Source organism: Trachypithecus francoisi, unplaced genomic scaffold (assembly GCF_009764315.1).
Source record: "Trachypithecus francoisi isolate TF-2019V2 unplaced genomic scaffold, Tfra_2.0 Lachesis_group4, whole genome shotgun sequence".
NCBI classification, from domain to species: Eukaryota; Metazoa; Chordata; class Mammalia; order Primates; family Cercopithecidae; genus Trachypithecus; species Trachypithecus francoisi.
Genome location: NW_022681469.1, coordinates 220086 through 243898, shown reverse-complemented (window position 1 = coordinate 243898; position 23813 = coordinate 220086). Strand labels below are relative to the sequence as shown.

Below are 23813 nucleotides of genomic sequence, written 5' to 3'. Positions count from 1 at the left end.
AGAAGGGGAAAACAAGGCTTTGAAGACTCGGTTTCTGAGTGGGGTGCATGCATGATTCTTGTCATGCAGTGGTGAGAGGCAGAAAGAGGGCTGGGCCAGGCCCTTGGCTCTACTGGGGAGGAGTGGGGTAGGAGACTGGTCTCAGCAAGGCCACAGGGCTGGCTCTGCCCACTGGCACCCCGATACCATCACCAATCAGGGGCTCTGACTACAAGGCCCACACCTCACACAGGGAGCCCCCGTAAGGTCTGGGGGCCGCTTAGCTGCAGAGACCCCATACACAGTACAGGCAAAACAGAGCCCTAAAAGGGGCGAGACTCCTAGAGACCTGGTCCCACTGCCCCATTGTGCAGACAAGGAGACAGGTCCACAAAGATAAATGATGTGCCCACCACAGACTCAGGAACAGCACTCTTAATAGTTATTATAATAATAGTAGTCATGTGGTAGTGGCCGCTCCGACTCACTGAGCCCTCAGGAACACCAGGCTCTGTGCCTGCATCTACCCAGTTAATCTTGACAGCCACAGGAGGCGGCTCTCCAATTAATCTCAGAGATGAGATGGCCAAGGCTGAGGAAGAAGTGTCACTTGCCCAAAGTCACACTGGTAAGTGATGGGCCAAGCGCCACACCTGACAGCCTGGCTCTCATCTGAGCAGGGCACCTACAGGCCCCTATCCTGAGTCTGGAAGCCAGGACGTCGGTGGGAGCTGAGCCTGTCACTCATTCTCTGCGAGGTGCAGCCTTTTTTCCCTCCTACAGGAGATCAGTGTTTACCAATCCAAAGAAGATACTTATATAAAACTCCAAAAACTAAGTCAGTCAGTCATTCTGTGAAGTGCAGATTCCCTCACAGGGTTTTTATCCTTTCTGACTTCTCACTCCTGAGACACACGGGGCAAATGTGGAAGGAGAGGAAATGCCTGAGGTGGCAACCTGCAGAGAGATCAGGGAGGTACAGAGAGCGGCCAGGGAGGGGCATAGAGGCCAGGGAGGTGTAGAGAGGCCAGGGAGGTGCTGAGAGAGGCCAGGGAGAGGCAGAGAGAGGCCAGGGAGAGGCAGAGAGAGGCCAGGGAGATGCAGAGAGAGGCCAGGGAGGTGCTGAGAGAGGCCAGAGAGATGCAGAGAGAGGCCAGGGAGATGCGGAGAGAGGCCAGGGAAAGGCAGAGAGGCCAGGGAGGTGCAGAGAGGCCAGGGAGGTGCAGAGAGGGGCCAGGGAGGGGCAGAGAGGCCAGGGAGGTGCAGAGAGGCCAGGGAGGTGCTGAGAGAGGCCAGGGAGATGCAGAGAGAGGCCAGGGAGGGCCAGAGAGGCCAGGGAGGTACAGAGAGAGGCCAGAGAAGGGCAGAGAGGCCAGGGAGGTGCAGAGAGGCCAGGGAGATGCAGAGAGAGGCCAGAGAGGTGCTGAGAGAGGCCAGGGGGATGCAGAGAGAGGCCAGGGAGGTACAGAGAGAGGCCAGGGAGATGCAGAGAGAGGCCAGGGAGGTGTAGACAGAGACCATCCAGGGCTAGAGAGACCAGGGAGGTGCAGAGAGAGGCCAGGGAAGGGCAGAGAGGGCAGGGAGGTGCAGAGAGGCCAGGAAGATGCAGAGAGAGGCCAGGGGGATGCAGAGAGAGGCCAGGGAGATGCAGAGAGAGGCCAGGGAGGTGCAGACAGAGACCATCCAGGGTTAGAGAGGCCAGGGAGGTACAGAGAGAGGCCAGGGAAGGGCAGAGAGGCCAGGGAGATGCAAAGAAAGGCTGTGGGGTGCGGGGGCACACTCTCGCCCACTTGCAAGATGACGAATACTTGAAGGCCTCCCTTAGGACTTCAGTGCTCTCAGCGACTATTCCAAGCCCCATGAGGCTACATCATCCTCCACTGGGGGATGTGCTGATGCCCCTTTAAAGGCTCAGAACCACACCTGGCCCTACACCTGTGCTGGATGGGCAGCTGAGCTGCTGCCCTGGGTCTGGCTACAACAGTGCCATGCAGAATTGGCAAGTGGGCACCAGGAGCAACTGGAAACACAGAAAGCAAGTCAAGGGAGAGAGGCCAGCACACAGCTGTTGGAGCTGCCTCCTAGGCCCTGAGCATGGGGCTTGAACAGGAGCTGTTCACAGAAGGCTGTCCTCCCGGTAATGAGTCCTTGTGCCTCTCATCCCGGCTCCTGCTTCCTTTTTCCCCTCTATGCAGACAGTTGGCTCATTGCCTCCTGGAGGGGATGGGGCAGGAAATGCCCGAAGCACCTGATCCTCACAGCTTTCCCCAAGCAGCAGCAGTAAAGTCCAGCCCTGGTGGGGAGAGCACCTGCATCCCGGGTCCCACTGCTGCAGAGCAGGGTTAGGACCTGCGGAAGGAGCTGCCTACTGCTTCTGGACACGGCCCAGGGTCCCGCCTGGCACAGAGATGGAGGGTGCCAGTGTGCTGGTCAATGTGATGATGAGCCGGGCACGCGTGATGATGCCCAGAGGCCACCTGCCTAGCACAGGACAGACAGCCCCCAAACCTCCCACCTGCTGGAAGGATGAGAAATCAAGAGAGAAAACAACACTTCATTAGAATGGTGACTTATTTCTGGAACACCTGGGTTTGTGGGTAGAAATGATTCCGCGTGTGTTCTGCGACCCAGCTTTCCTTACAGGTCATGGGAGGAGCAGCCATCACATGTGGAGTGTTCTGTAGACCACAGAGCACCACGCAGATGCAAACGTGACTTTCATTTCATTTCAAGACTCTCCAGTTATCCCTGCTGAATTTAGTCTCTGAAGCCTCAGCCCCTGTGGTACGATGCCAGGTGGTTTCGCCCCAGTCCTGCTTGGCCCCCAGTCACATCCACATCTCTCTAAGTATTTGCAAAGGATGCCCATTTAATGCCCCAGGGATGAATTCCATGCGGACATTCCATGGGGACCATCTGTCCACAGTTTGTGCATGTCATCGCATAGCTCACGCTTTTCTGATGGGTTGAAAAAGTAGCAGCATATTTCCCCTGCATTTCAGATCATCTAGCTGAGACTAGTCAGACTTGGGGCAACACTACAGGTTTCCTCACAATAGCAAGGTGGTGTCATGCTCCCTGCTTGGGAAAAAGGTGGAATAAGCATTTAACCCAAAACCGACTGGGAGTTTTCACACTTCCAGGGGGCGCAGGATGCTTCCAGGCAGGGCCAGAGCCTCACTGACCTGGGTGCCTGGTGCCCAGATGGCTTCTGTCTGGCAGACACCGGACTGTATTTTGGTGTTTGCCAGTGTGCAAACTACCAGGCTGCTGGGTGCTTTCTGGAAGCCTCAGAACCACGCCATCGGCTAGGAAAAGCCGGAGTCCATGCCAATTCTCTCCAGAGCTCCAGAAGAAAGGATGCAGCCCAAGCTGCTCAGTAGAAATGCTACTGATTGGAGGGAACAGTTCTTAAAGTTCAGGTTCTCTAAAGTGACTTCAGTTCTAAGTCGGGGTGGGTAATGATGCTAACGCAAGTACGGTCCCCACCTTCAGGCTGCTCTGCTGGCAACTCGGGGTGAGAAAGTCAAAATCTTCCTTTCGGAATCTCCTTCTCCTTTGTCCCAATCTCTTTTCCAATACTCTGCTTTCAAACACTACAGCATTACTACTTCCCAAAGTCCTTACCCTTGAACCTCTTTCTAAGATAAAAGCAAATTCTCCATAGTGTTTCAAAGTATTATACTTTATGTTTCCAGATGTTTCTTATGTTTTCTATTTTTCTGAATAGATTTCTTCACACTGTGAAAATCTAAATCACTCACAAAAACAAACAAAACCCTTCTCTCAGGATTCAGCCAAGAGATATTTGCTGCACTGCATATAGAGCATGCCCCGGGTGCCGAGGGGGAGCCTGGAAGCCCAGAAAAACTGCAAATTCCAGGCAGCATCAAACCAGTGAGTGGCAGGGAGGTCGGGGGAATGGATTCGGTAAACTAGGTGTGTCCTGGGGCCTCTGCCCTGAGCATGGAGGCTCTGGGTGCCACACTTCTCACTTCCCAGAAACTTCCAGAGCGTGCTCTCGGGGTCCATAGGCCCACTCAGCAGGAGGAGGGGAGCCTCCTTTATGCCCCCCTCGCCTCCCCTCCCCCCTCAGGCATGTTTCCCATGCTTTGGTTCCCATGTGGCTCCTGTCTAACCTGGTTCTTTCCCTGCAGTTGCCCTGCTCTCTGGGGTTTGGCTGAAGGCAGGTGATGCCCTTCTGCTCCCTAAGACGGGCAGTCACCCCAATATGCCACAGCCGTTCCCTGACCCCCAGGGTGGCAGGAGATGCCTGAAGGAAAGTGATGTTCCTGTTTCTTGGATGGAAAAAATGGACGCTTAGATGAAAACACCCTGGAGGAGCTCAGGAATGCAACCCACAGACAGTACCTGCTTTGCTGTAAAAATTGCTGAAGACTTTTGGGCAGGGCACCGTGACCGTCTCTCCCACGTTGGCAGGCCGCCAGCATGTGATGTTGTCCCAGACGCCACTGCAGGCTAGAAGGAGAGAAGCAGAGTGAGGTGGGTGCAAGGTGAAAGAAGCATCACAAACAGAAATGCCATTCATGAGATAACTGCCTTGCAAACTCCTTTTCTGTGAAACATACTTGCACCAACGCAATTATTGAGACTATAGTTAGCTTGTGGGTTCATCTCAGTTAGCTTTGGAGGAATAACCATATGGTGGTAGAAAGCATTTGAGTAATTCAGTGTGTACCATGTACCTTCCGAATTTTAAGAGAATCATTACTTACTTCTTGTGATCAGCATTTCCCAGTGTGATGAAGTGGGCACCACTGGGTATTAGTGCAAGGGCCCGTCGGGGAGGGTGACACCCGGGGAAAGTGTGCTTGTGCTTCTGTGGAATCTGACTTCAATGATTATTTGCAAATTGAAGTATTTGATAATATTTGGTTGATTTTTCACTGTCAAGATGCCTTATTGGCAACAAAATCTTAGGTTACCTGCATGGAGTTATCAAATAATTTGCATAATGCATAGCTTAAACATTTTTAGACCTCTTAGTTGGTCTTAATAAGCACCTGGTGAAGGTAAGATATAAAAATATTGCATTAATTATCTTCCAGATGACCATTTAATGACTTCTCAATATCACACAACAGTGATGGAATCCATGTTTAAATCCAGTATTTTTTCCTACTTGTTCATGGTATTCACACTATATTTGAGACCTCTAAAATTTTATCTTATACTTAAACCTCAATATCAGAAAAGCAATGTGCTGGCCTCAGTTAAAACTGACAGACAAACAAACAAGCAAACAAACGTCAGTTTTCCTTTCAGCGTATGCCACCCAGACCTGTGCAATAACTGCAGGAATACATCCATGGAGAACACACAGCTTTGGTGTGAACACAGAAGTGTTTTACTTTCAAGAATACAGAAATGTCTCTGAAAAGTTGGCCATGAGCTAAGTTTTGCAGATGAAAATAGTTTCTAAATACTTTCAATAAAAGTGAAAATATATTTATTATAAAATAAAATTACATACCAATACTTGAGTAAGTACATACATTCATATTATATTAATGTTAACATATTTAAAGAAAATGTTGGTTTTCTTTTAAAATGTTCAAAACAAGTGATCAAATATAAATGCATCACTAGAAACTGCAGATGTGCCTCAGGCCCACCAGGCGTGAGCGCCCGTGTTAAGTCTGCTTAGAGTCTAAGTAGTAGGGTTATTTAAGTGCTAAGTTCATAAACCAAGCACCTCTAACTCTGGTGTGTAGGGCAGATGGTGGAGAGGTGTCAGGATGGGGTTCCTAGCCAAGAGTGAACAATGTGGAGAGGAAAGTGAAGATGTCTAGGCCTCTAAGTGAAGACTCTGCACGTGATCAGCCAAGTTCTGTCCATCTCCTATAAAACAGCCAGCTCTGGCAGTTTTGTGGCTGGTTATTTTGAAGGTTCAGCTTTTTACCACAAAATGACAAATTTCTGCCTTGATAATAGTAATGGCTGCGTGCAGTGGCTCACGCCTGTAATCCCAGCGTGTTGGGAGGCCGAGGTTGGTGGATCATTTGAGGTCAGGAGTGCGAGACCAGCCTGGCCAACATGGTGAAACCTGTCTCTATTGAAAATACAAAAATTAGCTGGTTGTGATGGTACACGTCTGTAATCCCAGCTACTCCGGAGGCTAAGGGAGGAGAATTGCTTGAACCCAGGAGGCGGAGGTTGCAGTGAGCTGAGATCGCACCATTGCACTCCAGCTTGGGTGACAAAGCAAAACTCAGTCACAAAAAAAAAGAGTAATAATTATATGATATTGCTATTTTAAAACAATGGGCTGGGTGCGGTGACTTTATAATCTCAACACTTTGGCAGGCTGAGGCAGGATGATCCCTTGAGCCCAAGACTTCAAGACCAGTGTGGGCAACATAGCGAGACCCCATCTCTACAGAAAATATTAAAAAATTTGCTGGAGGTGGCCGGGCGCGGTGGCCTAAGCCTGTAATCCCAGCACTTTGGGAGGCCGAGACGGGCGGATCACGAGGTCAGGAGATCGAGACCATCCTGGCTAACACTGTGAAACCCCGTCTCTACTAAAAATAAAATACAAAAAACTAGCCGGGCGAGGTGGCGGCGCCTGTAGTCCCAGCTACTCGGGAGGCTGAGGCAGGAGAATGGCGGGAACCCGGGAGGCGGAGCTTGCAGTGAGCTGAGATCCGGCCACTGCACTCCAGTCCGGGCGACAGAGCGAGACTCCGTCTCAAAAAAAAAAAAAAAAAATTTGCTGGAGGTAACAGAGCACGCCTATAGTCCCAGCTACTTGGGAGGCTGAGGTGGGAGGATCACTTGAGCCTGGGAGGTTGAGGTCGCAGTGAGTAAAGATCATGCCACTGCACTCCAGCCTGGGTGACAGAGTGAGATCCTGTCTCAATAAATACACAGTAAATAAGGTAATATATAATAAGATAACTAATACATAATATAAATTATAATGCAATAATTATATACTGTATAATACTAATTGCTGCTTTAAATTGCAACAGAGATACTAAATTCATACCACATCAAACCGTCTTTGCATTACAGGATTTGATTCAAATGTCTAGAGCTTGTCATCTGATCCCTTTAATGTCTAGGTAAAGTCTTCTGTTTATTTGTTCCTCTACTGAACCGCACGTGAGGTAACAGAGCTAGAAGCTGTCAGGACGTGAGGACGCGGACTGGAGGGCGTCAGGACCCCCACGCTGAGCTAGCAGCCGGAAGTGCAGCCGGAAGTGCAGGGGGAAGGGCAGCCACAGTGCAGGGCGCACGCGTGGCACAGGCTGCAACCTCCCGGCAACAGCCGCCAGGAGGGAATGTAGGAGTTTCTCCCTCAGCTTCTCAACCTCACGGAAAGGACAGCCAAAAATTTGAAAGGGCAGCACCAAGAGATGCCCCTATGGCCTTGCAGACAGAAACAACTGTGTTAAACAGCCAGGCGGAGGACGGGAGAGATGCAAGAGACAGGCCATCGGTGCTCCTCGCACTGGCACAGGCGGAGGACACTGCAGGGAACCGCGTCCAGGTGGAGTCCCGGGCTCTGAGACTGCAGCCTCCTGGAGGCCCGGCCACGCACCTCCCTGGGACCGGCCCGGCGGAGAGCCCCGACTGTGAGGAGGAGTCTTACGGCGCTTACCTGGAACTGACTCTTGTCTGTGAGGAGGAGGCTCATGGGGCCTACCTGGGACCGGATCTCGACTGTGAGGAGGAGGCTCATGGCGCCTTCCTGGAGCCAGACCCCCCGCCCGAGGACCCCGACTGTATGAGCAGGCGGCCCACAGTGCGTGCCTGGGGCCAGACCCCAGCCCGAGGATCCCATCTGGACAAGGAGGGGGACTCCAGAGGGAGTGGCTCTAGGAGACAAAAATGGAACCCTGAGACCACCTCATGCGTGTCCTGAGAGTGTTTTGCTGTTGCTGTTCTGGCCGGAGGTTTGATGCCTAATTATTTACAGGTAGGTGAAAAACCCAGCAACAGAAAAACGAGGAAAAGCATAAAGTTCTGAAGAAAGGAAATGCTGAATATTATGTGGCTCAACTGTGACGACAATAATGTACACCAGCAATGTGAGGTGAGTCCATCAGGAGGCTGGCGGGATGATAAATTATGCTTGGGTGGTGAGACCGGCACAGGAGAGAGAGAGATCTTTATTCTTGTTAGAAATCTAATGGACGCTGACGTAAATTGGGAGGAAGAAAGAAAAGAAACAGGAGCATAAGTATGCTGTTTAGAAATAAAATAAATACCAGAGAAGAGATGAAAGAGATGCTGCCATAGGGCTGAGAACTGGGGCTGAGGAGGGGCTGAGGAGGGGCCGGAGACTATTATCTTCATTCAGCCTTGTAGTATCATTTGCCTTTTACAACTTTACAAATGCACTCTTTGTTGAAAACTAGCATTTAAAGTGTATCATAATATTAAGATACCCATTTTTAAATGTTTACATTTTTAAGAAACATTGTGCAGGCCAAAGCAAAATAGTGCGTGAACAGGCCATCAGTTCAGTGTCAGACGTAAGTGATTCAAATTCAACACAGTGAATTTGGGAGAGGCAGCGAAAATTCGGGAGAGGCAACAAGTCCTTCTGTAGGAGTGTGCGCTGAGTCACAGGATGGCATGGGAGGAGAAGGGGAGGCAGGCAGGGCCCACCCCCGAGAGAAGCACAGCCACGTGGAGGCGCCTGTTCGTTTGGAAGGCAGTGGGCAGCCGAGATTTCATGAAACAAAGGATTTGCGATGAAGGTGGTGAGAAACAAACAAAAGTGCTCAGATAAGGCAGTCAGGGAAATGGGACTTGTTAAGCTCTGGTGGCAACCTAGGTTTTCGAGATGGTCATCATAAAATCAAAGGTCGCTCTGAAAAGTGGAAAATGTTTGTATCAATAGACTCTGAAAAGTTACTTGGTGAACTTTAGTGACTGTTTCTAATTTATTTAAAGCCCTAAATAAAAGAGTAAAATAATGAGACTCCCTTAACATCGCAGAGAATATTTGTTAAAAATAGCAAGCTCTAAGCCCGGCACCGTGGTAAGTGCCTGCAGTCCCAGCCACCCAGGAGGCTGAGGCAGGAGGATCGCTTGAGCCCAGGAGCTTGAGTTCAGCCTGGGTGACTGAGTGAGGCCCTGTCTCAAAGAAAAGAAAAGAGGAAAGAAAGAAAAAAAAGAAAGAGAGAGAGGGTGAGAGAAAGAGACAGGAAGAAGAAGGGAGGGGGGAGGGACGAAGAAAGAGAAAGAAAGAGCAAATGTTAGACATGTTTAAACACAATTATACAACTGAGGAGCCAGGTTGGGTACTTGCAATCCATTATTCAACAGTGTGTTATAAGTTTCAGCTAAAACAGCAGATAAAAGAAAATGAACTAAGAGGTATAAACTGTAAAAAAAAAATAGAGAAAAAACCCTAGAACTGTACTTTCTGTATGGCAACTACTAGTCTCACATGGCCATTTAAATGAAAGCTAATTAAAATGAGATGCAGTTAAAGGTTTGGTTCCTCAGTTGCACCCTCCACATTCGAATGTTCCACAGTGGAACATGGCTGGTAGCCATCACACTGGCATTTCCACCACCATGGGAAATTCTACTCGACAGCACTGTCTAGGGTCAGAGTTGGACAAACGCAACACAAACCCAGCAAGCCTGTCTCACAAATCAGGAAGCAAAGCGAGAGAGAAAAGAGCAATGAAGCCCTTTGGCTCGCACACCAAGGCAGAAGCTCAGAGGAGCCGCTTCTCTGGGTCATGGGTCTTCAGCTAAAATGTCCCACATAAACAATCCAAAACACTTATGAATCAATATAAATGATAAAGTTGTTTCACTTATCACTCCAATCTTCGTCTTTCAAAACTTGGCAGAGGGGTAGAGAAGGAGCCTCCTCTGATCTCAGCAGCCTTTCACCAGAAGTGACGGCCAGGGCCTCGCAGGCAAGCCTGGCTGAAACAGGACTGCAGTCTGTCTGCTTTGGACATCTCACCTTAATTGGAACACAGCAAAGTGTGTCACCACTAGTGCTTAGAATGTGTCACCAAAGCCCCCGAGCTCAGGCTTGCTGGCTGGGTCGCCCCTTGGCCTTTTCAGATCCTGCCCCTGACGTGCTGCCTGCAGTCTCCAAGGTCAGGGTGCTGGGAGTGGGGGAACTCAGGCTGGCAAAGCTGGTGTCCGAACTGCCCCACACCCTACAGCTGCCCTTCTCACCTCCGATTCTGCTGCTGCTTCCAGTCTTTCCTGAGCACACAAGTCAGCTTCCGGGGCCACGTGCTTCCTTTCATATACCAGCTTAGGCTGCGTTTAGCTAAGTAGTCAGGCAGCAGGTGTGAGGCATCAATTTGTTTGTAAACAGCAAGGTCTCCCAGGGCTGCTGTGAGCTCCTCCCATCCCATGCACACCAGCTCCACCCACTGGACGTGGGGTCTTGTCCCTACCCTGCTGTGTGGCCCCATGACCTGTGCTGACCACTCGGACTGACAGGCTCTGCTCCCTTCTGGAAGGTGGTCATCATGGAAGGGTCGGAGCAGTTGGTGGGAGCCCCGGTTGGAGAGGCTGCAGGGAGAAGCAAGGCTTAGGCACCTGCTGAATGTAGGGAAGGAACAGCTTGGGTGACGTGGGCAGAACCTTCTGGGCCAACCTCAGAGCCTTGGGAGGAGCCAAATACTAATTTTGAAGCCAAGTTTCAGGAGATTTGTGCCATAGCCACACGTAACCGGGAGCAAATCTTCCTGGGAAGCACATAGCTGGTGGAGCAGAATCACATGGGCCCTCCAGAGGGCCCCACAGTGGGTTGGCACCAGCATGGTCAGTGCCTGCATGGTCAATGCGTTCAGGGAAGCCAGTGGGCAGAGTGGGCAGTGACCGGTGGTCAGTCACAGGGGCCGGTCAGGGGGCTGGAAGCTTCCAGGCAACGAATGACTTCTCGATGTCGACTGGCAGTGGTGGCTTCCTAACTTTTTGCTTGAAAACCAGCTTAGTCTCCTAAAAAAGACATTGTAGACTAAGTGGTTCCAAAAAACTGACCCTGCGACGGTGCAGCCTTCCAACATTTCTGAGGCTTCACAGCATCTTCAACGAAATACACCGGGTTTGAGGAAGGCTGCTGCGAGCACAGGTTCTTACCAGTATGCTGGGAATTCCTCCAGGTGGAGTTCTGAGGAACACAGCAGTAACTCAGTTCTGTGACACCTTCCAGCCAAAGGGGAGAGTGCACCCAGTGGGGAGGAACCTACAGGAACCTGCAGTCCTGTCGTATCAAAGACGCTGCCTTCTCTCCAGAGACTCCCTAGGAAGTCCTGGCTCTTACAGATGATGTTACAGGTGTTACTTCGAGTTCTGGATTTGGATTTATTTTCTCATTATTTCAAGTTCAATGACAGACACATCAATTAAATTTCAAGAGACTCTCACGACATGCTCCCCCTCATCTAGGAAATGACTTTTACGTATATTCCATTTTGTCCTCCCAGCAACTCCCTGAAGAAGGCGAGAGCCCCAGTGATTGTCCTCACACTGGGGAGGAGACCAGGTTCGCAGAGGGGAGGAAACACGCTGTGAACCACAGGATGGAATGCAGGAGCCGGCCGAGCCCATCGGGCTCCTGGGTCGCTGCCCTTTCCCTAGCAGGTCACTTGCCGTCTCAGACCTCTTGGGTCTTGCTTTATCACCAGTGTATACCACACACGAGGCTTCCTGTGACCTAATTTCTCCAGGATTTTGTAATTATAAAAGCACTGGTCATGGAGCCAAAGGGTAGGTATGTGGGTCCAGGATCCCTCTTTAAACCTCTGGCGTGAATGAGGATGAACCCCTTTATATGGCCTGTGAACAGACAGGATAACAGCGAGCACACCACACATGGTGCTGCACCACGCAAAGGCAACGCAGGGCGTCACACTGGAGGTGGGGCCGCACCTGCTGACCTGAGTCACGGACACAGACGGGTGCAACTCCAGTTGTCACCTGCACCATGCTTGCCATGCAGCTCATGCTCTCCTTGGACAATGGGCAGCTCTGGGAGGTGGTGCCCCAGATCTTCTCATGGTTCCCCCACACCCTCCTTCCTTCTTTAGTCACCTGCCCCTGCCCCACACGCAACTCCACAGAGGGTGGCAGCTGGGGGTGGGTGGCCCAGGAGGCCCGAGTCATGGGAGGCCACCCTGCTGCTGTCATCAGTGACCACCAAGTGTCAGCAGGACTGGGAGGAGGGACATGAGAGCTGAAGATGCTTCATCCCATCAGGGCTGGGGAGCAGCTCTAGGAACCAGCGAGTGGGAAAAGGAAAGCTGAGAAGCGAAGCCTCCTGAGACTGGCCATCGGCTCAGATCACAGCTTGCCTCCAACACATTTAGGAGCAAATAATTCGAATCACATCCTCCATTCAAGAAAGCTTGATTTATGTCTCAAGTGACAACAACAAATCTTCCTCCAGAATCTGGGCAGAGCAGGAAGTCCCAGCTGGTTCTCAAGGGGAGCTCAGAGAGGCCGGGGGCATCACAGTCATCAAATACTCTCCTTGCACGGTAAATAATGGGCTGAAGGATGAGTCTCTCTCTTCCTGCAGGAGGGCTGCTGAAGTCCTTGTGACCACTCCTCCCGAAAGTGGGTGTTTAAATACCCTCCCAGCCTCATGTCTGAGTGGCTAAGTTCTCAGCAATCCCTACCACTTCTGCCCCAAACGGTAACAGTCAGAATTCTTCCTGGAGATAGCTGTGAGGAAAAGGCCCGCAGGAGGAATTCTGATTGCCTGGTTGTGACGGAGTGTGCTGCTGGATACCATTTTCTGTGTCTCAAGGAGCTGCATGTGAAAGCAGTCAGCCTGATCCATCTCAGGGAATGAGCTTAAAACACAGGTCCCGATGAGCAAGACCAAGGTGGGAGAACAGCGTGCTCAGCATCCCACCTCCCCTGCCTCCTGATCCAGCCTCTTCTTGTGCAGTGCTTCCAGCTTCAGTGGGTGTTTATAGTGAATGAGACGGAGGGGAAGGAAGAGAGAAATGGAAACGTAGCTGTCATTCAATGGCAGGCGTGAGCTGGGCTCCACTGGCCCCTCTCTTCCAGCCCAGACAGAGATGCATGATCAGGTCCAAGTTCTTTCATTATAGAAAGTGACTTTTCATCTTACCTTAAGAGAAACCAGAAAAACAGTCCTTCTTGTACCGTGGTAATTCTTTGTATAAAATCTGCTGTGACCAGAACGACGTGGTTACCACAGTCACTTGGTGCCAGTGCCAGAGCTGCTCCTGGATGCTGTCACTGGCATGGGCTCTGCAGTCCCGAGTGCACAGAACCGAGGCCTGGGTGTGCTGCACAGTGCTTTGCGCACTCCTACAGACCACACCTTCAGAGGAAAATTAGCAGCAAGATCCCACATTTTGGATCTGGACATTCAAGGCTGTGGGAGCGGAGCCAGGTGGAGGCAAGGCAGAGGGTGACCAGATGCCCCTCCTGAAATGCAGCCCTGGGTCCCTCCAGGCTCCTGGCAGGACCTCCCTGCCTGATGTTCATCCTGCACATCCACCCCCTGCCACCACCCCTACCCCTCCTGACCTGCTGTAAACACCCACGCCCCAGGGGCTCTGGTTTAATTTGCCTGGAGGATGTTTTTATTGTTTTAGGATTCTTCGGGTTCCAAGTGTACCCAGGGCTGAGGCCCAGCCTTGGAATGCGGAGGCTGGAATGGGTCACCATGCAGGGTGGTCCCTAGCTGTCCATTTAAACAGGCCCCCGGCAACTCTGACAATGGGCTGCAGCTCCCTGGGTGGACATAGGAGATAGGAAGGATGGGGCCCAGGCACGGAGGGGTCCCGCCCTACAGCTCCTGCCTGCCCCTGAGCCTGTTGCTAACCCTAGGCTTTGGTTTGTTCCTCTGCAGAATGGAGATGACACCAGGTAGGAGGTGATCACGCGCACGGCAAGGCAGAGCTGGGTGCAAGGGGCCTCGACTGCAGGGTGGCAGCACTCAGAGCTCCTGCAGGACGATACGTGGCCTATGTCTCCAGACACAGACTCATGCTTGCTGTTCCCCCTGCACCCATAGGAGCCCAGATGCAGATGCCCAGACCAGCCTGCTGCATGGGGGGCCTGTGGAGGCAGCAGCACGAGGCAGAGGCCGAGGCAGATCCCTCCTAGGGCACAACCCCAACATTCTGACATGGGAATTCATTCATCACCAGAAGCCCAAGGGCAGGGGGCACCACCAGTCCCATCTCCCACGTGTGTAGTGCCCAAGGTGAAGCAGCCAGTGGGCGCCCAGCCATGCCCTAACCTCCGCTCCCCAGCCTCCACACGACACCCTCCAAGGTGGGGTCGGGTTGGCTGAAGGCCAGGAGGGCCCGGCCTGGGAAGCGCAGCCTTGCAAAGCACGCCTACCTAGAGCCGTCCAGGGATGCACGAAGCCTAGTAGATGGGGTCGGAAGAAACTCCTGTCCCCCTTGGAGAGGGGACAGTGTGCTGGGGCCACCCCCAGCTCTGAGCTTGTCCCTCGTGGCATCTCCCACCGTGGGCCCCTGACCTCTGCAGGGGCACCTCCTGAGCTTCCTGCACTTGCTGAGGGTCCTCATGGCCCACCTAGGCGGGACGCGGGCAGGACAGGGAGGGGCTCCCACTACCGCCGTGCCTGTGTTCTGTATTTTGGTCTGGGGTGGTTCAGTCCAGACTCATACTAAACATATCTGAATGGGAAAACAATTTCATGTTTTTCTCACTGTATTTGTCATTCTCCTCACCTGTCTCTTAAATAAGGAGCAGCCTTCTACCAGGGAGAAGAGCAGGCAAGGATGCCTGGTGCAGAGGGTCGTCCAGGAGGCAGCAAAGCAAGGCTGGACGGTCCCCCTTGGAGTGCTCACCAAGGAGGGACTGCCCACCGCACCTGGATCCCTCCCAGGTCACGAAGGCGGGGACAGAGGGGGCCACCGCCAGGTCTCATCACACCAGGCTGCCCTGGGCCACCAGGATTCTTTTACAGGAAACAGCCTAGAACTTTTCATATCTAAGGTGACAATACACATGCCTCACTTAAACATGTCTTTAAGATTCCAAGCGGCCGGGCGCGGTGGCTCAAGCCTGTAATCCCAGCACTTTGGGAGGCCGAGACGGGCGGATCACGAGGTCAGGAGATCGAGACCATCCTGGCTAACACGGTGAAACCCCGTCTCTACTAAAAATACAAAAACTAGCCGGGCGAGGTGGCAGGCGCCTGTAGTCCCAGCTACTTGGGAGGCTGAGGCAGGAGAATGGCGTAAACCCGGGAGGCGGAGCTTGCAGTGAGCTGAGATCCGGCCACTGCACTCCAGTCCGGGCGACAAAGCGAGACTCCGCCTCAAAAAAAAAAAAAAAGATTCCAAGCATTTTTCCAGATGTAAATTTTCAAATTAAGAAAGTAATCTCTGCCTGCTGGGAACATGTTCCAACACAACACAGCACAGGCAGAAGAGTGAAGGCCTCACGTCGGCACCACTGAGTAGTAACAGGCTAGTGTGCAGCCTGGGTGGCAGGTGCAGCTGTGCAGGCTCCGTCTCTGCGTCCCACTGCAGCCATTTAGGACGGGTAAGAGGCTGGGCCTTGTCACTTGTCACCTCCATGAGCAGGTGCCTCTGTCCCTAGTATTTCTGGCTACTCTGAAAATTCATTTTCTAACCATCCTAGTTTAAGGTATGATTTGGTTTCCTTATTTAATACACTTAGCTCCAAACTTAAAACATTTAAGCTTAGATTTAAACAGGGGCCATCCAGCCCTACTTTGCTGCCTCCTGGCCGACCCTCTGCACCAGGCACCCTTGCCTGCTTTTTAAGTTTGGACTTAAACATTAAAGATTGGAGCTAAACATATTAAATAAGCTTTGGGGCAGAAACCTGCATGGGAAGAGGGGAGGCCTCTCCTTCCTACGCCCAGGGTGTGAGGGGCTGGAGGGGAGGGTGGGAGACTGCCCCGATCTGCTCGAGAGGCCTGGGTGGTCACCTCCCTCCCTCCCTCCCTCCAGGCTGCTGTTCTGATTCCTCCTTCCTTGTGGTGCTGGGCAGACTCTGACACAGCCCCAGGCCAGCTCCTTCTGAACGAGGCGTCTCCCAGGGCTCCATTTACCTAGGAGAGGTTTTCTTTCCAGTCCTCTCTCTCCACAGGGAACGGGGGAGAGGCACGGCATTCTGAGGGCAGAGGTAACGATCAGGACACCACTTCTGAGTCCAGTAATGTCAGGGACTTGCTTGGGAAGAGGACCTCCCTGCTTAGGGTCATAATGAATCTGAGACCCCAGGAGTTCATTTTGACACACTGTTACACATGCTTAGGTACATGTGCATGGGATACACAGAAGTCATGTATGATTTCTTTTTACAAAAATATGATATTATACATGTGGAAATCTTCCTTGCTTTCCTACTTAATATAACATGCATATTTTTCATGTTATTCATGTAGAATGCCATCATTTTTAATGGCTGTATAATATTCCACAGCACAACCATAACACAGTTAAATGCCCCGTTTGTAATCTTCAATATCCACAATGTTTATGATATAAACAAATGGCAATGAAATAATTGTCTGATAGGAAATCTAGTTATTCAGTATTTAATAGGGGCCAAAAATGCTTGAACTTTTTATCCTGTCCTTTTAAAAGGAATTGTGGTTGTTTCCCAGTCAATGAGGAAAAGCCCTTCTTTACTGCAAATGCTCATTAATGATGTGTAGAGAATTATTAGAATTGGAGAAGTCAACATGGTTTAACCTCCAAAGACAATTGATTGGATATGAATCGTTGACAGATACGGAAGCCAAGACATGAGTTGTTGAACCAGAGCTTAGACCACTGTGCTGGCAACCTCACAGGTGATCCTCCAGCCCCCCTTTGACTCCCTAAGAAGGGAAAGAGACACTTTTATGCGTGGAGTTCTGGAGGTCACTCCCTAACCAGGTGACAAAGAACATAATAGGAGGTCAAGGGGCACGACGGAAGGCAGGATCGTGAGGTCAAGGGGCATGACGGGCGGCAGGACCGCACACTGGGAGACGCACCGGCGGGCTCACAGTGTCCCCAGACGTCTTCCCCCCGAAAGCCTTGGACCTGAATCTAATCAAGCCTTTACCACCAAATTCTAGTTCAAAGGAACCACAGGGAACAGAGGAAGAATTCAACACCAAAAGGAAATGCTGAAACAGAATGTGAGCTGGTTAGGGGACAGACCTGCCTGTTAAAATGCCTCCATTGTCAGGAGCCTTGGGCATGGTTTCCCAAAATATGCCCTCTAGAGTCTGTAAACACAGTGGGACCAAAGGCAGCAAAATGTTGCCGAATCCAGGCCGTGGAATGTGAATATTCCACATACCCTTCTAACACCACGATTATATAAACTTTCAGACATTCAGAACGGAGCCAGCGTTACTGTTGGAAAAATGCTCGTTAAGGTGAGAACGAAGACCAGGGTTCCTTTACCTGCAGAGTCCTGTCTGGCTCTGCAAAAGCAGGAGCTCACGGAATCCTGAGCCCTTGAGTGAGCAAGGCACCTGGGGGGCTGTGATGGGAAGCTGCTGGCTCATCCAGCAGAGCTAGCCAGCCCCTCCCATGGGGACCCCGAGGTCATGCACCAAAGGCTACAAAAACAGAACCGAGGTGGTGCCTGGCTGGTGGCAGAGATGAGGCTCCAGGGGCAAGTGTGCTCCCACTGGCATCTCTCTTTGGGGTCTGGAAGTCATCTCCTGAACCACTGCTCTCTTGCTTCTGCGGAGCTCACCTGCTCTCCCGGGAAGAGACTGAACTGGATAAAAACAGGCCCGGCAACAAAGGACAGTGAATGCTGTCACCTCACTTTCTGCCATTGGGTGGGTCCGGAGGGTGCTGGCTGTGTTCCTGAGTCCCTGACACTAGTGTGAAAGCACAGGTCACGTAAAGGTGCAGGGCACACCTGTGAGCCTTTGTGCCTTCTCTGGAAAGACAGCTGCTGAGCAAGGAGGGTTCCATCTGCGCTCTAAAATGCAGATGTAACAGAGTTTCTAGAAAAAACAATTATCTTCATTTTGGCCATCAAAGTCATTGATCCTCTATGCCTATTATCAGTTTAAAGGACTAACAGCTTGATGGAATGATTCACTGGTTGAGGTGGGAAAATCTTTTTTTTTTTTTTTGTAACTTTTATTTTAAGTGCTGGGGTACTTGTCCAGATTTGTTATACAGGTAAACTTGTCCAGGTATTAAACCCAGTATTCAGTAGTTATGTTTTCTGCTCCTCTCCCTCCAACTGGGGGAAGACCCCAGTGTTGACTGGGCATGGTGGCTCACACCTGTAATCCCAGTACTTTGGGAGGCTGAGGTGGGCAGATCACTTGAGGTCAGGAGTTTGAGACCAGCCTGGCCAACATGGTGAAACCCTGTCTGTCTCTACTAAAAATACAAAAATTAGCTGGGTGTGGTGGCGTGCACCTGTGGTCCCAGCTACTCGGGAGGCTGAGGCAGGAGAACTGCTTGAACCCGGGAGGCAGAGGTTGCAGTGAGCCAAGGTTCGCACCACTGCACTCCAGCCTGGCAACAGAGCAAGACTCTGTAAAAAAGAAAGAAAAAAGAAGAAGAAGAAAAGAAGAAGAAAGAAGAAAGAAGAAGAAGAAGAGTAGGAAGAAGAAGAAGAAAGAAGAAAGAAGAAGAAGAAGAAGAAGAAGAAGAAGAAGGAAGAAGAAGAAGAAGAAGAAGAAGAAGAAGACGACCACCCCAGTGTCTGTTTCCTTCTTTGTGTTCATGAGTTCTCATCATTTAGCTCCCACTTATAAGTAATAATATGTAGTATTTGGTTTTCTGTTCCTGCATTAGATTGCTAAGCAAAATGACCTCTAGCTCCATCCATGTTCCCACAAAAGACATGACCTGGTTCTTTTTGATGGCTGCATAGTATTCCATGGTGTATATGTACCACACTTTCTTTATCTGGTCTGTTACCGATAAGTGTTAAGGTTGATTCCATGTCTTTGCTATTGTGAACAGAGCTGCAGTGAACATTCATGTGCATGTGTCTTTATGGTAGAATGATTTATATTCCTCTTTGTATATACCCTGTAATGGGATTGCTGGGTCAAATGGTAGTTCTGTTTTTACGTCTTTGAGGAATTACCAGTCTTCCACAATGGTTGAACTAATTTACACTCCCTCCAACAGTGTATATGTATTCCCTTTTCTCTGCAATCTTGACAGCATCTGTTATTTTTTTACTTTTTAGCAATAGCCATTCTGACTGGTGTGAGATGGTATCTCATTATGGTATGGATTTGCATTTCTCTAATGATCAGTGATGTTGACCTTTTTCCCATATGCTTTTTGGTTGCATGTACGTTTTCTTTTGAAAAATGTCTGTTCATGTCCTTTGCCCACTCTTTAATGAGTTGTTTTTCTCTTGTAAATTTGTTTGAGTTTCTTATAGATGCTGGATATTAGATCTCTGTCAGGTGCATAGTTGCAAATGTTCTCTCCCATTCTGGAGGTTGTCTCTTTACTCTGTTGATAGTTTCTTTTGCTGTGCAGAAGCTCTTTAGTTTAATTAGACTCCATTTGTCAATTTTTGCTTTTGTTGCAATTGCTTTTGGTGTCTTTGTTATGAAATCTTTTTCCATTCCTGTGTTCAGGATGCTATTGCCTAAGTTGTCTTCCAGGTCTTTTATAGTTTGGGGTTTTACATTTAAGTCCTTAACCATCTTGAGTTGATTTTTGTATACGGTGTAAGGAAGGAGTCCAGCTTCAGTCTTCTACATATGACTAGCCAGTTATCCCAGCACCATTTATTGAATAGGGAGTCTTTTCCCTACTGCTTATTTTTGTCAGGCTTGTTGAAGATCAGATGGTAATAGGTGTGCAGCCTTATTTCTGGGTTCTGTATTCTGTTCCATTGGTTTATGTGCCTGTTTTTCTACCACTACCATGCTGTTTTGGTTATGGTAGCCCTGTAGTATAGTTTCAGGTAGGGTAATGTGATGCCTCCAGCTTTCTTCTTTTTGCTTAGGATTGCCTTAGCTATGTGGGCTCTTTTTTGGTTCCACATGAATTTTAAAATAGTTTTTTTCTCGTTCTGTGAAGAATGCCATTAGTAGTTTGATAGGAATAGCATTGAATCTATAAATTGCTTTGGGCAGTATGGCCATTTTAATGATATTGATTCTTTCTATCCATGAGCAGGGAATGTTTTTCCATTTGTTTGTATCATCTCTGATTTATTTGAGCAGTGTTTTATAATTCTCACTGTAGAGATCTTTCACCTCCCTGGTTAGCTCTATTTCTAAGTATTTTATTCTTTTTGTAGCAATTGTGAATGGGACTGCCTTCCTGATTTGGCTCTTAGTTTGGCTGTTGTTGGTGTATAGAAATGCTAGTGATTTCTGTTCATGGATTTTGTATCCTAAAACTTTGCTAACATGGTTTATCAGCTGAAGGAGCTTTTGGGCTGAGACTATAGGGTTTTCTAGATATAGAATCATGTCGTCTGCAAACGAGGATAGGTTGACTTCCTCTCTTCCTATTTGGATGCACTTTATTTTTTTCTCTTGCCTGACTGCCCTGGCTAGGACTTCCAATAGCATGTTGAATAGGAGTGATGAGAGAGGGCATCTGAAAATCATTTTTTAAAAAGTGCTTTGTCCTCTGTGAACCATGGCCATTTGCTCTGACCTGAATCATCCCAGACCACACAAACTGACTACTTGCTGATCTTGCACCTACTTGCTGATCTTGCAAAGCCAACTGGCGTCCATGCCTACGGGGAGGACACAGTCTTTCCTGCAGTGTAAGATGTTCTTGGCCAGTCCGCAGGGTCCCTGAGTGAGGAGGACACGGGGAACTGTGGTTCTTTCCTCACTTTAGACTGGACCAGTGGGTGCCCAGGACTGGAAGGGCCACAGAGCTGGTCCAAGGCAGCCTGACCCTCTGGTTACTCTCAGAGTCTGGGAAATCCGCCCCTCCTGCAGCAGCTGTCCACCTCAGTTCACCACAAAATTATCTAGTATATCCTAGGGCCAGAATGTGGCTACTTGTGATTTCTACCCCCAGCTCTAGTTCTGCTTTCTGGAGCCTTCAAGGGGCCGCTGCAGTTATGATTGGCAGCAGTTTAGCATGATTTCTATTCCTGCCTTACTTTGACTTTCTGCTTAGAGACCCTTCAAAATAACACCATTCCTGGACACCTGGTGTCAGCCTGGGCACTCAGGGTCATCATTTCCCAGCCACCCAGCTGACCATGCAGAGCAAGGGCCCCACGGTGTCCATCTCCAGAGCTCAGGGACTCATAGTTGAGAGGTGGACATTTCCTTGGAGCCACTGCCAGCGTCCCTGCCCACTTCTTCAGGGAGCAGTCGTACCGAGACCCTCAGTGTTCTAGTAGCTCCATTCCAGGACCTTCTTGTCTTAGTGTTTATGGTTAAACAAAGCTCCCGAGTGAAGCTGATGAAACAATGCAGGAAGCTGGATGCGACACCAGCCAGGTCCAGATTTCACAAACCTGTGGAATGTGAACTTGAGGGCTCTCATAAACAAACCTTCCCTGCCTCTGGAGATTCTGAAACGGTGGCCCACACTGCCAGACTCCTGAAATCTCCCTGTCAGTGAATGCTGCTTGTGCATGTGGCCAATTACAAAATATCTTGTTACTCTCAGTCCTACAGAATCTCAGTTATTCTAACACAAACAGTGATTATACAAATCTACCAAATGAAGGCTTCTGTCTTTCTTTTTGTTCTGAGGATGCATGTTTACATCATTTGTTCTTAAAATATTTGCAAGTGATATGAGGAGGGCTACATCTATGCATTCGCTAAGCTGGGTGTGATGCCAAATGCCATTTTAGAAATGCTGCAATTAAGAACGATGACAATAATTGCTTTTGGCAGAAATAGAGAGGGAAGAGCCTTTTGGAGGGAAATACCCAAAGCAATTACCTGTCAAAACTAATAAAAGGAGCATGCCCTGGAATGCACAGAGCACAGAAATGAGAATGTACTCTTCTCAGGAGACAATTGGCGGAGGTGTGAGATGGCCACACCCTGGAAAGGGCATTAGCTGCAGCCGAGAGCTGAGGGACTAACTGCAGAGATAATCAGAGAAGGGGCTCTGGGCACGACAGTAACCCTACCGTCCACAGAGGCAGAAACCAGGCAATACACCGTCCAACCAACAGGCTGCTCTTGATGATCCAACACGGTTTTCAGGTAAGTTTCTTCTACTTGGTAGTAACGAGCATTCATTTCTCCAGCAGATGTTTACTGAACATCTGCTGCACTGCCATGCACTGTACTGTGGGCGGGACCACCTGCCACTGTGCAGGGCTCCCTGACCAGGGCTTTTCTTGCCAGAAAGGATGGTAAAGCTTAACCCTGCAAACACAGCCTTGACGTGGAAATTTGCTCCCAACATCCCCCTGGCTGGCAAGAGTCGGCTCCTGGTCCCTGAGAGAAACAGCTAAGACAGGAGGAGACAATGCCCCATAGCACAGCGTGGCCTCCAAACGTGTTTAGAATGCTGCAGAGGATATTTTACAGCAAGCCAGGTTTTTTTCAGAAGACTCAGATACGCTGACATTCTGTCTCATTAGTGCGCTGCACACATCCCACCCTCAACAGCCTGATGGTGAACTACAGACTATGTCAGGAAACGCCATCTCCTGGCACACCGCCCTCAGGTGGCACCTGGAAACTGGATCACAGCAGAATTCTGAATTTCAGAAACAGCGGTTTGATTCTGGGCTGGGGTTCAGGTGGATTCCACAGGCAGGGGCCACATTCTGGGACCTGAACAAACATTAAACCCACGACTCCAAATCCAGAAATAACAAAAACTATTAAATGAACAAGAAGATTTTTCAAAGTAACGTATATAGGTCCAGACAGAACCTATGCATTTTTAAGAATGTGCTGAATCCAATACAACCCAAACATCCAAGTATGCTCCAAATGGAGCCTGAGTCAGTCCAATCCATGTGGTTGGGATCCCTGCTCAGCCATCTCTGCCTAAAGAGAAAGAATCATTGCAAATGCCTCAGAGGTGGGAGTCTCTCCCACACCTGCAGGGTCCTTGGGGCCCTCAGCTTCACACTGACAGAGGCACTGAGTAAACGCATGTGGGCATCAGGAAAACAGATGTGTGTGCTAATTCGTCTGCAAAGTGTCTGAACTCTTCCCCTTCCAGATGTTTGCTGTTATTACCTTCACGGACAGCCAGTGCTTCCTTTCATGTCAAATATTCTCAAACCCTTCCCCCGAACTCCTGCCATGGCTCGGGATGCTGCTGGGGCCACAGGGGCTTAGGGCTGGGACCACACGAAACCTGCCTTGGAGAGGTGAACATTCAAGGCCTCAAAGCATGGGGAGTCCTGCTGTGCTATTCCAAGGACAATCTTCCATAGATTTATGATCAGGACTTGCGTCTCTTCCCGGGTCATCCCAGAACACACATCCACAGCGCCAGGACAAACCGCCCACCTCCGCCTTGTGGCAAGGCCTGACCATGGGTCTCAGCAGGAATGGAGCCAGGTGAGGACACCTGGTACTGGTCTCTCCTTCAGGCTCCTGCTGCCTCTGCTCCCGCGGGACCTGACGGGGATGAGGGGACACCATCCCAGCTTAGTCAGGGCCAGCAGCTGTGCCCAGGGTCCACAGAACGGCCAGCCGTGGTGTGGGACAGCTGCTGGGCCCTGGGACGCCTGCCTCATCCACACCTTGGGACCCAGCTCTCATGACCTCACAGTCCCATCCTCTCCCAACCCCTGACCACCCTGGAGCAGTTCTGAGCCTGCAGTGGTCTCCTCATGCCCCCAGGCACCTGCTGGCACCAGAACCCACCTTCTGTCCCCCAGATGACTGAGGTCCTAACAACTGTGTGAAAACCTCTGCGCACCCC

The 23813-nt window shown here is 50.1% G+C and overlaps 1 protein-coding gene across 8 annotated transcripts in view; it reads right to left on the bottom strand.

Moving 5' to 3' along the window:
- VIPR2 (vasoactive intestinal peptide receptor 2) overlaps positions 1 to 23813 on the bottom strand; it is a 102231-nt gene that overhangs the window by 63585 nt on the left and 14833 nt on the right. For all 8 annotated transcript variants that reach the window (XR_004432805.1, XR_004432803.1, XR_004432804.1 and 5 more), the window contains one exon: positions 4351 to 4458. Coding sequence is in view for 5 of the 8 variants with exons in the window: in XM_033192634.1 (XP_033048525.1) it covers positions 4351 to 4458 (108 nt within the window). In the remaining 3 variants the exon portion in view is untranslated. The remainder of the gene's footprint in view (positions 1 to 4350; positions 4459 to 23813) is intronic.